Source organism: Tachypleus tridentatus, chromosome 1 (assembly GCF_004210375.1).
Source record: "Tachypleus tridentatus isolate NWPU-2018 chromosome 1, ASM421037v1, whole genome shotgun sequence".
Taxonomy (NCBI): domain Eukaryota; kingdom Metazoa; phylum Arthropoda; class Merostomata; order Xiphosura; family Limulidae; genus Tachypleus; species Tachypleus tridentatus.
This window is the reverse complement of record NC_134825.1, coordinates 3,450,389-3,466,126: the sequence shown is the minus strand read 5'-3', so window position 1 is coordinate 3,466,126 and position 15,738 is coordinate 3,450,389. Positions and strand designations below refer to the sequence as shown.

The following is a 15,738-nucleotide window of genomic DNA, read 5'->3' as shown; positions in this document are numbered from 1 at the left end:
AAGGCAGTAGTGCTCGCCACTATGTTCTAAGTCAAAGTGATCTCAACATAATTAAACTCAAATTTCAGAAATTTATTCAAGCTGTCTGAACAAAGTACTGTTTATTTGATGTTGCTAAGGCTAATTTATCGCCAAAGCAGTTTTTGAAACATTGCATTGTCACGATTATTTCAGTTTTGTGTGACTATAATCTTTCTCAGTTATCCCCTGTTGTTGCACTGTCCTTTTTGTGTTTGATTTACCTTTGTATTTATTATACTATGAATCTTAAATTCAGCCATATCTGCATAACTGTAATACATACACAATATATTTGCATTGCCATGTGATCTAACTAGTTATGTCAATAAACTTGTTCAGAAATGAATTAATTCTTTCTTGTTTCTTACAACTTTATTATTTAAGAGACCATTTTTGAATTCTGTGAAATTAATTCAGTCAGTGTAGCAAATGTCAGCCTTCTACCACCATTACTCTTGCAGCTTTAAGCAGCCAAAGTTGCCTGAAAATAAATTCTCCAAAAATAACAAAATATTAATTACATTTTACAGGGCTGTAAATCAGAAACTATAAGAGATATTGATCTAATCTTTGGCAATGTTTCATTGCCAAATGTGGTGTGATACTAGTATGTAGTTAACAACATTGTCTAAGAACAAGTTGGTACTTGTGTGGTGTGATACTAGTATGTAGTTAACAACATTGTCTAAGAACAAGTTGGTACTTGTGTGGTGTGATACTAGTATGTAGTTAACAACATTGTCTAAGAACAAGTTGGTACTTGTGTGGTGTGATACTAGTATGTAGTTAACAACATTGTATAAGAACAAGTTGGTACTTGTGTGGTGTAATACTAGTATGTAGTTAACAACATTGTATAAGAACAAGTTGGTACTTGTGTGGTGTAATACTAGTATATAGTTAACAACATTGTCTAAGAACAAGTTGGTACTTGTATGGTGTGATACTAGTATGTACTTAACAACATTGTATAAGAACAAGTTGGTACTTGTATGGTGTGATACTAGTATGTAGTTAACAACATTGTCTAAGAACAAGTTACCAATGTTACTTGTATGGTACTTGTAATACTAGTATGTAGTTAACAACATTGTCTAAGAACAAGTTGGTACTTGTATGGTGTGATACTAGTATGTAGTTAACAACATTGTCTAACAACAAGTTTGTACTTGTGTACCAATGTTAACAACATTATATAAGAACAAGTTGGTACTTGTATGGTGTGATACTAGTATGTAGTTAACAACATTGTCTAACAACAAGTTTGTACTTGTGTACCAATGTTAACAACATTGTCTAAGAACAAGTTGGTACTTGTGTGGTGTGATACTAGTATGTAGTTAACAACATTGTCTAAGAACAAGTTGGTACTTGTGTGGTGTGATACTAGTATGTAGTTAACAACATTGTCTAAGAACAAGTTGGTACTTGTATGGTGTTATACTAGTATGTAGTTAACAACATTGTCTAAGAACAAGTTGGTACTTGTATGGTGTTATACTAGTATGTAGTTAACAACATTGTCTAACAACAAGTTTGTACTTGTGTACAATGTTAACAACATTATATAAGAACAAGTTGGTACTTGTATGGTGTGATACTAGTATGTACTTAACAACATTGTTTAAGAACAAGTTGGTACTTGTATGGTGTGATACTAGTATGTAGTTAACAACATTGTATAAAACAAGTTGGTACTTGTATGATGTGATACTAGTATGTAGATAACATTATACATGCTTCAGATAAGTGATTGTTAAAAAATGCATTTTCTTCAAATATAATAATTATCATTACGTTTAGAAATCTTTGGTTTTTTTGTTACTATCAGTGTCCGGTTATTAAAAATGTGTAAAAATGGTATGAGTTAATGAAAACATTCGTGTTTACTTTCTTTTGTTCTAGACCAAACTTGGAATTGATCCACTGATGTACACCACACCATGGGTGATGTGTGTTTTTACATCACTTCCTTGTTGGGACACAGTTTTATCGATATGGGATCTACTGTTATTAGAAGGTTTGTACCTTATATACAATATTAACAATTGTACCTTAAACACAATATTAACAAGTACCATAGTTGAGTGATTTAGTTTTACAATTATTTAGGACTACAATTCTGGCAAAAATGAAGTTTTAAACATCATAAAAGGTTTAAGTTTGTTACATTTGATTATAGGAGAGCACTATCCCCAGAGATCTTCTGACAAATATGTTGTATAATTTTTGTTAGCAATTAGCTTCCTTTGTTGAATTGTAAGTTGTAATGGATATTTGACCCTTCGTGGTCACTTGCTTATTTTTACTCTAATCTTTCAATGGTGGTGGATGTAAAATTTTGCATATGTTTCTGGTATTAAAGCTGTTATATAAATTAAAAATGTCCACTCACACTCCATGTAAATTTAAAAAATATGATGCTTAAATATTGTGCCTTTTTTTGCTATTACTAACTTTTATTGACCCATTTACAAGAGGTTTATGTGGTTTTACGTGGCCTAGTAATCATGAAGGAATACATACAGTAACTCTGAAAATATGTTCATGAAATTTATCAAGGTTCCAGTAAATATTACAATTATATTTCAGAAAAAAAGAAGAATTTTTAATGAAATATTTTTTAATAAAAGTTTGTCCATAAATTTGTAGAATGAATGTGTCAGCTGTTCTCGTGTGTAGAATGAAAGTGTCAGCTGTTCTCGTGTGTAGAATGAAAGTGTCAGCTGTTCTCGTGTCTAGAATGAAAGTGTCAACCGTTCTCGTGTGTAGAATGAAAGTGTCAACTCTTTTGGTGTGTAGAATGAAAGTGTCAGCTGTTCTCGTGTCTAGAATGAATGTGTCAGCCGTTCTCATGTCTAGAATAAAAGTGTCAGCCGTTCTCATGTCTAGAATGAAAGTGTCAGCCGTTCTCGTGTCTAGAATGAAAGTGTCAGCCGTTCTCGTGTCTAGAATGAAAGTGTCATGAAAGTGTCTCGTGTCTAGAATGAAAGTGTCAGCCGTTCTCGTGTGTAGAATGAAAGTGTCAGCCGTTCTCGTGTGTAGAATGAAAGTGTCAGCCGTTCTCGTGTGTAGAATGAAAGTGTCAGCTGTTCTCGTGTGTAGAATGATTGTTTTTATTTAAACCTTCTGCAACAGGTTCCCTCTTTAAAAGTTTTCCTGTACAATTCAGTGTTACATCTGAAATTTAATTAAAGAACTTTACTTCCACTGTACATTATTGAAATTAATATTACAATGCATATTGTTATTCAAAGTTTTATTTGTTAAATGAAATATAAAAAGTCTCTACTTTGGTTGTCTGTATCTTCAGTAATACAATGGTAGTTGAGTACAAGTACATCTAGACAATAAGATGCTTACATAGCCTTTTGATTTGAATGTTTCAAAGTTTTCTAATGAATATAACTGAAACAGGTAATACATGTAATATACTGTAGGGTCATGTGCCATGATCGTCTACAAAGATGCAAACTGTGAGAAGTAATATACTGTAGGGTCATGTGCCATGATCGTCTACAGAGATGCAAACTATGAGAGGTAATATACTGTAGGGTCTTGTGCCATGATCGTCTACAGAGATGCAAACTATGAGAGGTAATATACTGTAGGGTCTTGTGCCATGATCGTCTACAGAGATGCAAACTATGAGAGGTAATATACTGTAGGGTCATGTGCCATGATCGTCTACAGAGATGCAAACTATGAGAGGTAATATACTGTAGGGTCATGTGCCATGATCGTCTACAAAGATGCAAACTGTGAGAGGTAATATACTGTAGGGTCTTGTGCCATGGTCATCTACAGAGATGCAAACTGTGAGAGGTAATATACTGTAGGGTCATGTGCCATGATCGTCTACAGAGATGCAAACTATGAGAGATAATATACTGTAGGGTCATGTGCCATGATCATCTACAGAGATGCAAACTGTGAGAGGTAATATACTGTAGGGACATGTGCCATGATCATCTACAAAGATGCAAACTGTGAGAGATAATATACTGTAGGGTCATGTGCCATGATCGTCTACAGAGATGCAAACTATGAGAGATAATATACTGTAGGGTCATGTGCCATGATCGTCTACAGAGATGCAAACTATGAGGTAATATACTGTAGGGTCATGTGCCATGATCGTCTACAGAGATGCAAACTGTGAGGGGTAATATACTGTAGGGTCATGTGCCATGATCGTCTACAGAGATGCAAACTGTGAGGGGTAATATACTGTAGGGTCATGTGCCATGATCGTCTACAGAGATGCAAACTGTGAGGTAATATACTGTAGGGTCATGTGCCATGATCGTCTACAGAGATGCAAACTGTGAGAGGTGATATGTCCTGGAACTGTGTTGGACAGCTCCCATCATACTTCAAAATAATAAGTTCCTCATCTCACTGTATTATGGATTACAAAAACTGAGTCATGTCACAATATTGCTGGTCTGTTACCAGAGATCCATCTTATGTGACATAATCTAAACCTGTATAGTGTTTAGTCTTCAGTGATAGTTTATCATGATTACCTACACATTATTTTAATTTATATAGCTTTTAGTCATCATTACTAACTTGTTACTTATGTTTACTCAACCACAGACATGTTTGATTTTCAGTTTTAAGCCTTCATTGTCAAAACGTTACAAGAGATTCGCCTCACCATAGATATTTGTTTACTACTATCACTTTTTAGCCTTCATCTTCAACCTATTTACAGAAATTCATCCAATCATAGCTAATTGGTTAATTTAGACAGCCTCTACTTTTCACTGTAACAAGTATTATGAAATATTATTAAACATATTTTGCAAATTTTTAAACTTTTTTGAATTAACTCCTAAGTTTCTTATGGTGAAATCTATACCCTAAAGTTTCTTGAGAAGTGAATTTGAAAGGAGTATTTCTTTGAGGAAGATCTCTGAAAGCCACTCATGTTTTTGGATATCTTGAATTATAATTGTATTTTTCTACTTTCATGTTGTAATGCAACTTTAAGTATTATGAATGATACTCATGTATGAAGCATTTAGTAAAAGCCTACAAGAAACTGCATACTTGATATTTGAGCTTATTTTGATGGAACTGTGTGTAATGAAAATACTATGGCCTGAAAATTTTGATCTGACTGTAAATCATTGAAACAGGTTTTAATAACTCATCATGCCTGATCAGTAGCTGATTTTATTTTTAGGTGTTACACTTTAAAGGTGTGTTAACCACTTATTTTTCCAGTGTTTTATCATTAGCAAGACAAAGTATTACTTTTGTTTTATCATCTTTGGGTGTCTGTTTCTTTATATATTTGAATAATGTTGACATATTTGTATGAATTAAGTTCTGGAGATTTGAACTGGTTAAAACTTAGCATGGTCAAACTTACATTCATCTTTCAACAGTATCACTGGAAAGACATTTACTAGATGTTTCTGATTCAGAAAGAATTCAAAAGAATATGAATAGATGATTTATTTATAAATGTTTGCACTTTTGGTAGGAATGTTTCATCAATACGAACTGCTAAGTTCTGTTTCATTCATTTAACCTGTTGTAGTGGGTTATGCTACAAACTTAAATTCAGGTTCTTGTATTTAGTACTCAAATAATGGTAAGTTTCATAACTTTTAGATACTTAAAATCATGTATGATGCGTGAGAATGGTTTGTAACCTGTTGACTGTAATTACAAACTGGTTGTGTTTTGGTTTCCAGGTAATGTGGTGATATTTCAGACATCTCTGGCTATCCTGAAGATCTTGGGTCCAACTTTGTTGAAGATTAATGACACAAACAGAGCAATTCCAGTGTTACAAAAAGTACCACATCTGTTGTAAGTGTTACTTTCTACCATAACACCTGCCACTGTATTAGTAATAACATTAGTTATTTTAATTATTTACAAAATTGTATTAGGAATGTTAATATGTTTAAAATTTGCCTGAAAAATTAATTCAGTTTTTTTGTGTGTTAAAAGTAAAATTTCAGTGTTAATAATTAATGTGTTAAGATTTGTAGATATTAGTGTAAAGTCACAATTTTGAAAGTATTGTTTATGTTGTAACCAAAAATACAATGAAATACTAAAACACTATCCTACACTGTGAAAATTGTAACAGCTATATTTAAATAAAGCAAGTGAATTAGGCTTGTTTCAGATACAGAAGATAATTATATTTATTATCTTTAGCCATTTTTGAACATTATTGGTTTTCTATCTGTTAATTAAAATCAATTACTGTTAAATTTATTTTTTTGTGAGATCTAGGATAAAAATAATTTTGAGAAAATAAGTTTTAGTTTATTTTTAATGTTTTATATTCCTTTTGTATTCTTTGTCCTTAATTATTGGTATGGAAACACAACATGTACCCACAAAAAATACATTATTATCAGCACGGACGGTTTAGCCTTCAGCAAAATATTTTGCACTTGCTTAGAAATTTAAGCCTTCTGGAATGAAATAAAGTTTTGTTTATTTTATTAACCCTCTTAAATATGAATATTAAAGCATAAATAATACACAATTAACTAAAACATAAAAGTAAAACTTAAATACAATTTAACTGTGTATTTTAACTATAAAACATTTGGTAAGAAACAACCATCATGCATAGATCAGCTAAATATACTATGGACAGTTGCATCTACCTGATGATGACAGTCTCAAAATAGCCACTGTTTGATCACAGTGTAAAACGAGTGCTTCCTAATGATTATAAACTCGTGTATCAAGTAAGTACATGTGACTATAAATCTGAAGGTTCAGTATAGATAGTATCCATCAAGGATTCACAACATTTTAGTTGTTTCTACTGGATTCAGCCAAAGATCTTTGGAACTTGCACATCAATATGGCAAGTAAATATACTGACTTATGCATTTACAGGCCTGGGATTATTTGATTCAAGATAAAAGTGTAAAAGTTGATATTTTTCAAAGTTTGTGGGTCATGTGACAATGAAACTAAAGTTTAAGTAATTTTCTAAAGGTTTTTTGTGTTTAAATAAAGGACTTCAGACTTGGATAAAAGTTTGAATCATATTGTTCATTAAAATGTAAATTTTATTTACGTGCTCAGGTAGTAAAGTTGAATATGTGAATTTTGAATATAACTCAGTGACTTGTATAGAAATAAGTATGAGTTATAAAAGGGTTGAGTACGGGTATTCCAGTTTTCAATATATCAGAGGTAAGTCTGCTTAAATTTGACTGTTAAATATTTAAGATTAAAACGAATTTCAAATAGATACCTGTGAAATACACTCCAGTTTTCATCCCTACAACCAAGTAATATGTCACAACTGCAACTAAGAAAATTGAATTGTAATAGAAAAGCAGAGTATATTTAAGGTCTGAAGTATGTGTAATAAGTCTCATGGTGGAGCAGAGAATTCTGAATAATTTTGTGTACTCTACTTTGCATCAAGGATTTTAAGAACGTTTTTGACAGCATGAGAGAAACTCAACAAGGATTGTGCTATAAGGATCTATTTCAAATTCATTTTAATGTTGCATATGTAAGTATTCTGATGTAATGTTGTTAGCATATTATACATGTTTATTCCTTTTTTCATAAATGTAATTCTAATATGTGACATTTCTTGACACATTTTCATGTCCCACCTTTTTATCACTGTAAAATACATAAATGTTCCTTTCTTGAAGTCTATTATAACCTACAGTTTCATCTTTTGGTTGGTGGAAAATAAGATTAATTTTGTGCTTTTTATTTTGTCATTTCTTTCAGCTCTTCTTTTAAGTTTCTTCTTGTTTCATAGATATTAAATTATATTATAAATGTACTTATTAAGTTCCAGAAGAGAAACTCTAATGCCGGCGGTGTTTAGCACACATTTCGAAATCTGGGAAGTGTATTGGATCCAGGCAGTTGTGAAGGAAGAAGGCCAAAAATCCCAAGAAATTTCAACTCCAAACAGCTCACTGCAAAAAAATAGACTGGGAAGAGTCCTCAGAGAGAAGAAGAAGGGAAGTCAAAGGCAGAAAATGACAGTCCTGGAGAAAATTGGTTCTTTATTGTGGGGAGAGAAAAACAAAAAACCTGGAATCCCGAGGATTGAGAACAAACTTGTATCTGCTTCAAATAATGTATGGGGCAAAAGGCAAGGTGTGGCACCTCGACACATTTGGAACTATGCTTGGAGTAGTGATTTTACAGGGACTTGTAAGCCATCACCAACCAAGAGACTTCGTCTTAGGTCTGTTATTTCTGTATAATGTACTTTTCTTTTTAGTACCCTGACTGTGTAAGCAGTTATTTTTTGTTAGTAAAATGTGTGTTTTATTTAATTCTATAAATGAAAACAGTACAGTTTGATTAGATTTTACTTATTGTGTATCCTGTACTAGCTCTATAGGTACTTGAAGGGTATTAGTTGCTTAGTATCGTGGGGATAATTAAAATTCGTCAGCAAAGGCAAATAACATATTTTCTATGTGATGGACGTATTATTTATCAAAACAATTTATCAGGGTTATAATCACTCTACCCCTTTTATGACAGGTCAAAGGCCAAGTCATATTTCCTTTGTAGTACAAAGGTCATAACTAGAAGAGATAATTGTGTTTTATTTCTTTACTGTTCTATGTCTTAAGAAAGATACATTTAAGAACTTGTTTGTAAATAGTAATAATCTATGTACATATACAGTTTATAATAATTGAAATCTAACTGTATTTTACCAAATACTAGTGAACTAAAACACACCCAAGACAGGTCACTTTGTAAAAACTAAAGGTTAATTATATATTCTTGGATAGGGTAACATGAGTGCACATGCACCTCGTCATTGTAACTTTTGTACTGTTAGTCAGGCATGGCTGAAAGGTCAACATAATAATAATAAAAAAAAAATGTATAATGTTATGAGATGTAAACTATTTAGTCCAAACATTTGTGTTTTTCTCTTATAATTTGTAATAATTCTATAATGAAAAAAGCACAATTATATTTCAAAAATTTTATGGTGGTTACAAGATCGGTCGAATTGACCAAACCTATACAAAGATTCATTTGTGACAATAATGTTTGGTAACAATCTTGACATTTTAAAACGTTCATATGTAAAATTACAGAATGTTCTCATACACAAGTATTTTTAATCTTAATATTACATTGCATGTTGAATAATCAACATCTTGAAAGAAAAAAATGATGAGAAAATATTTAATAAAAAAATTTAATATTCAATTTAGAAGCCTGATATTTTGTATTTTAAAGCCATGCAGTATTTACCAATAAACTGCAAAAAGTTATAAAGGTATGCAAACTTTATCAAAAATCATAGTATAATTACTTTTGTGGTTACAAGGGGGTTGGATTTTCACCAAAACCATAAGTGTTACTGCATAAGCTTTAATAGACTTTAATTAGATTTTAATTAATGTTTTACCTCCTCATCACATGATTATTATCTATGCAGTACTTATTGGGTCTTATTAGCTAAGAAATGGCCTAAACCTTATAACTTTAGCTGAATAAAAACAAATGTTTTGGGAATTATCTTTTAAAAGCCTTCTGCTTCCACTTCATTGGAAATGACTCATTCTAATATGTCTCTCATGCAAATTATGTGACAACCCTCCACTAATGAGAGCACTACAAACTCGTGTACTTTATCATTGTAGCTTTAATTGTTATACTTCCAAAGTGATTTTTAACTATTTTTATTATACAGCTGACAAATTTATTTTCCATTTGAGTTCCAGTCTACTTTTTGTTTGTTTTTTTTGCACATTTGTGTTTATCCACCAAACAGTTTCTTTGATTTATTATTTCCCATGAATTTCAAGGTTAATTTGACCACTTCAGATCTCACACCTACTACAAGCACTTTTCCACAGCTGCAGGTGTTGTTGAAGTTATCCTTGATTATTTATTAAGAGGTAGTTCATTGTATGGATCAGTCACCTTCTCCTGAAGTTTCCCCACATCCTCATGAACAATCCAAATGTGTTAATTCTGATGAGGAATTTTAGTGTTTTACTGCCACTGAATTTTCCTGTCTTCCTATACCTTGTCTGTGACATAAGCTATGCATAATATGTCATTTTTAAATGTAATTTCTCAAGCATGTGATGTTTTATCCCTTTCCCTCACTTTCTATAATTCTCATCCTCCTTTGTTGCATGAAAGTTCTCTTTATTTCATTTTCTCACCTACACCAGATATTAATGTTCACACTGATCATTTTGTTCATCAGCCCAATTGATTGTGGGTTCCAGTATGTCCTACTCTCCCCCTTCCCCCAATAGGCTGTGAATCAGTTTGCTTTAGTATACTATCATACACACCATCCATTTCTATCCTCTCAGTTGTTAGGGGCTATTTTGCTGGTTTGGGAGGGCACTCCTTGATTTTCAAGTGCATTTAAATCTTGCCTAGTTTTCACACTTTTATTTAACTCTTACTTCCCTTCTGCAGTATTTACCATTTTTCAGAGGCTATACACTGAAATTCTGAGAATTTTTAATGGGATAGCCTTTCTGTTATTTCCCCATTAGATGTTTCTCTTCTTACCACCTCTGATTCAAAGTGAGTATTTTAGCTTATTTATGTGAGAAAAGGTAATGTAACATATCAGAAGCAATAATTTTAATATACTGAAAATATATTTCCTATAGATACTTACCTCTCTCTCACACTGAAAACCAGTGCTTCCATTTTCTATCAAAACTCAGTGATAATTTGGTAGAATTGAATAGAGGAACCTACATGCAGTGTGTGTGTGTGTGTGTGTGTGTGTGGTACTCATTAGTGGAGAGTTGCTGCATGATTATTTGGATGAGAGAGACATTGGAATGAGTCATTTCTAATGGAAGAGAGGCAATGGGTTTGTGGCATGTGTAAAAACACTTTTTTTTATATAGAGGGCAGCATGGAACCAGAATAGGTAATTATGTAAGTTGGGTTAAGTACCTATTGGAAATGTATTCTTAGTTTTGGAAACTTATAACTTCAGTAAAATTTAAATATTGTGTGTGTTTTTGTTGGGTTTTTTCCAGTAATGACCAACATGTTTTCTCACCTGTTTATGCAAACTCTTATACACAAAAAACTAACTATTAATGATACAAAAAAAAGAAAATGAGAATCTTTTATGTGTTAAAAGTTACAATTTATCGAATTCTCTGACTTGTTTTATTTACACTGTTCTGTTGAAGCAGTTATTTAGCCACAAATAGTCAACAACACTGATGAACAGCAAAAGTGTTGACTGGTATACGGAGTTTACACTTACATATTAGGCTTACGTGCACAATTTTGCTAATGATTATTGTTTTTACTAACAGTAAATAAAGTGTTGTATGTGTTGTTTGTGCAATACTAAATTTATTAACATACACAAATATAAAAGATTTTCTGCCATTTGAATAGTTTGCCATTACATAACACCTAAGTCACTACTAACTGACCACAAATATCCTTGTATTATGTCTTCTCATGCAATGATATTTGTTGTTTTAAAACCAATATCATATAACATACAAATTTTATCATGAAGGAAAAGATTGTTAAAAGGCAGTATAAAAATAAGCTCACATTTGTGGCTTGTTCATAGTTATATATGGTTTACATTTTAAATATTATTTTTATAACACATACCATTAGAATACTTCTGTAATACAACATTTTCTGGTCAAAATGAGTTTGGTACTCTTTATTAGCTGTGACCATTCCCATTTCACAGACTGGACACCCGATCATCTAGTTATAAGTAGATGAGATACAAGATGATAATTGAAAGTGTTATGTCTTAATTATTTAAAGTTGTACCATAATTTTTATTTTTAGTGGTACAGGACCTACTACACCTGAATCTCAGATGTGTGGTGTACTTTCCCCAGCTAATTTTGATAATGTTTTTGGAAGGTTAGTTATTAGTTATTTTCTTCTTAAATTGACAGTTACATAAAAATTAAAAACCTTTAGAAATAATGTATAAGCTCTAAAGACTAAGTTCTCACATCACAGGTACTGTGAGCATTTAACAGAATTACAGTCAAGTATGGACAGGCAACCATATTTCTTGTATAATATGTTTTAGCACTATTATCAGTCTTGTTTAAATCTAGCCACAAGTACAGCACAGGTTAGGAAATGAAAATAAAATTGTGTTTTACATAGAAAATCTTTTGTTATATTTGATGAAAGCTAAATATTCCAAATATATTGATTTTATTGTGTTTTAAATTAATCTCTTACTTAAATAATTTTCTTTTTTAAATAACTCTTCCCAGTTCAGCCAATAGGAAGTTAGCTTTTCGTGAGTTCCAAGGCCCTTTGCCCCCTCATGCTGGTTGCACACCAAAAAAGATGACTTTGACACCATCAGCTGTGAAGAGTCCTGCTGAACTACAAGAGTTTAGTCTGTCAGCGATGTAGTTTTGTTTAACTGTTTGTGACTTTGTTCAAATAATTGAATTTTGTTTTTTTAATTATTTGATATACATTATACTTTAACAAAATGTAATATAATCATCAGACGTGTAATGTTTAACTTTTCTTTGTCAATCAATCATTACATATTTTTTCTGACAACATTTGTTGTGGAATTCTAATTGTTAAAACTACAGCAATTCATGGTAAGTATAAATGTTTTTAAAATTCTTTTTTTTTCCATGAAGAATTTGATGTCGTGTAAACATTGTAGTTGTTATGTGTCATTGAATGTTAGAATAGTTAAAACTTTACCTTAGTTTTGTTTATTGAATTATAGAGTAGTTTAAAGGGACGTAGAACTAAGAATAGTTGTCTTGTGGTTCTGTGTATTGAATATTTTAAACATTGTCATAACATATTAACACAATATTCAGAGAGTTAGTCTACTTACAAATATAGTAGGTGATCGTTACATAGACTCAACCTTTTCTTTGACAGAAGGAACATACTGTATTTCCATTTACATGATATACATCAATTTATATTGTCTTATTTTATACTTTAAGATGATAAAACTTTGGTATAATTTAATTATCTACACTACTGAAGGTCTGCTGATTAAGATAATAACCATGTTTTATAACCTAATGTGCTATTCTATTGGTTAGCAGATAGATGATTTATTGGTCTAGAAGTCGTGAACAGTATACGTTATTCTATTTTCCTTGTCACCTCAGCCTGGTGCAATTTCTTTGATATAAACACCATTGTTATGATTGTTAGACGTTGCTCATATAATATTCTTAATTATTACACTATTGAAATGAATGAGTTACTCATTTGTCGAGATAAAAAAACTGGTTGTTAATGTATCTCGTGTTTACTTTACTATTGTTTAATTTAATTTTGCTTAAAGGATGGTAAACAGATGGTGCCAAACTTAGTTTTATATAGAATGTATTGAATATACTGTTATATATGTTTATCACATTATTTTACCTTTCAAGGTGATGTATAATTTATCATGGTAATTTGTACAGTATTGTTTGTTTCAGACAAAGTTTATATATTTCAGGAAGTGAAGTCTTCATATTTGCTAGTATACTTGTAGCGGTGTTTTATAAGTATCGTCACATTATTTTACTTTAGTGAGTTTTGTTCATTTCTTCTGTGTGTTTTTGAAGATTAATAGATAAACAACATTCAGTTGTTCAACACAGATTTCCTGAACATAAAGTGACATATAAGACAGTCTCTATGTATCTTCTGTCTTTAACAGTATGCTCTATAAGTGTCTTTAGTAATTTCAAAATAACCAGCAAGTTTTACTGAAACAGTTTTTTGTGGCATTGTTCAAACACTTTAAAGTTTTAAAGAAATGTTCTGTTGACAGAGAGGAAAATCAAAATGTAAACACTTCTAGAAGTAGGTAGCTCTATAAATCATAAATTAAATCAAACAGATAAACCTGTTCTTTTGTTTTTTCTTCTTTCATCCATAATCTAATCACTTGTAGGAATATTCAATTCATACTGTGAAACACAAGTATCAAGTATAAGAATTTTTAAAGTATGGTTAACAGAGTGTGACAATAAAAATGTATTGTCATTAATTCTAAAATATAAACTTATTGAACTAAACAATTCTGGCTATCCATGTGGTAAAAATACACAAAAAGAAACCGTATATTTCCCCAACAATAATGTTATATTCCAAACTAATGAAATATTTTATTCTGTTTAGGCCTAAAATTAATATTGAGATGCACGTGGATAAACTACAAACAATAATGTTTTTTTTTTGGTATTTTTTTTCTAGATTGTGTAACAAAGTTATGTTTTTGAAAAGATATTTAACATGTATGTTGTCAGAGCGAATGAGTGTACATTTTGAAAATATCTTTGTGTATCTTTTTACACACCATCTATCACATTATTTACTAGTTAGGGAATTGAAACTTTCATACAAAGGACTGGATCAGGATAGTGCTATGTAGTTTGTACATTTCTGCTCCTTGTGGATCACTGGAAATAATCAAAATGCTAAACTTCAAGGTTATACCTGTGGTGAACGTAGCACGGATAGCTCATGCAGTAGCTTTATGTGTAAACATTTCTTAAACCTTTTCTGTATAGTGATCTGATTATAATGTTGAAGAAATACGTTACTAGGTTTTTAAAAAATTGCAATAGTTAACGCTGGTTTTGCTGCATTTACATCCACTCAAATAAAAATGCATATTAGACTATTAGATAAAATACTACAATGGCTGGTTTCTAAAGTTTTGTTGTTGTTGTCACAATTATACTCAATTGTTAAGGTATATTCGTAATTGTTGTAGCTAGTAAACACACGAGTACTTTTGATCTTGTAACTTTTTTTTTTGAATAATAAATAAAACGAAAACAAAACATCCTGATGCTCATGTGTTTTCTGGACCAAGCACAACTCTCACTGATTCTCTGGCAGATTTATATGGTGGCATCAATATATATCCTCTTCTGGTAGCCGTCCCTAATTTAGCAGTCAAAAAACTAGAGTGAATGTAGCTGGTCAACACTATCCACCGGCAAGTTTTGGGATACGAATAGTGGTATTGGCCGTAACATTATTACACTCACGGCTGAAATGGCAGTCATATTAGGTGACTGGTATTAAGACCATAGATTGCGTGTAAGTTGAGTGCCTTAAACACGAGGCATTTCAGAGTTACTGCCAAAAAAATCGTTTTCAACACTTTTTACGGTCGTGAGTTACAAGCGTAACAGTAAAATCCCACTATTCGAATTATAGGGGCTCAAGAATTGTCGGTGGATAGTGTTGGCTATCTACTTTGCCTCTAATCTACACTTTAATATCAGGAACGGGTTCCTTTCAAGTACCTCCACAGACAGTTGTTAGTATATTTTAATTCCAATTCTGACTTTTATGTCATCATAAAACTTATCTCTTACTTATAATTGTGCCTCCAATAGCTGCAGCAAGTCAGAATGCTTATAATGCTAAAATTCAGGTTTCGATACGTGTAGTGGACAGTTTACGGATGACCCATTGCGTAGCTTTGTGCTTAAGAAGAAATTTAATAATATTCAAAATACTATAGAACAATTATTTCGAGAACAAACCTATTCGTTATTTAGTTTTGATAAAAGCGAAATATTAAACAAATTGCGCGTGATTTAGTACAATTATACTAACGAATGTCAATACAGATACTTTCCGCCTATGTTTTTCAAACATATTTACAATCAAAATAAGCTGTTACGTCCATTATACTAAGAAAAATTACACTTGTATATTGAACAACGTTATGCTAGT

At 31.5% G+C, this 15,738-nt stretch overlaps 1 protein-coding gene across 1 annotated transcript in view; it reads left to right on the top strand.

Annotated features, from left to right (window-relative positions):
* The window catches only part of LOC143231947 (small G protein signaling modulator 3-like), a 39,748-nt gene extending 24,917 nt beyond the window's left edge, over positions 1 to 14,831 (top strand). Inside the window, exons 8-12 of the mRNA XM_076466877.1 lie at positions 1,927 to 2,041; positions 5,733 to 5,850; positions 7,832 to 8,236; positions 11,833 to 11,910; positions 12,279 to 14,831. Of these exons, the coding sequence (XP_076322992.1) occupies positions 1,927 to 2,041; positions 5,733 to 5,850; positions 7,832 to 8,236; positions 11,833 to 11,910; positions 12,279 to 12,423 (861 nt within the window). The 3' untranslated portion in view covers positions 12,424 to 14,831. The remainder of the gene's footprint in view (positions 1 to 1,926; positions 2,042 to 5,732; positions 5,851 to 7,831; positions 8,237 to 11,832; positions 11,911 to 12,278) is intronic.
* Positions 14,832 to 15,738: the final 907 nt, after the last annotated feature.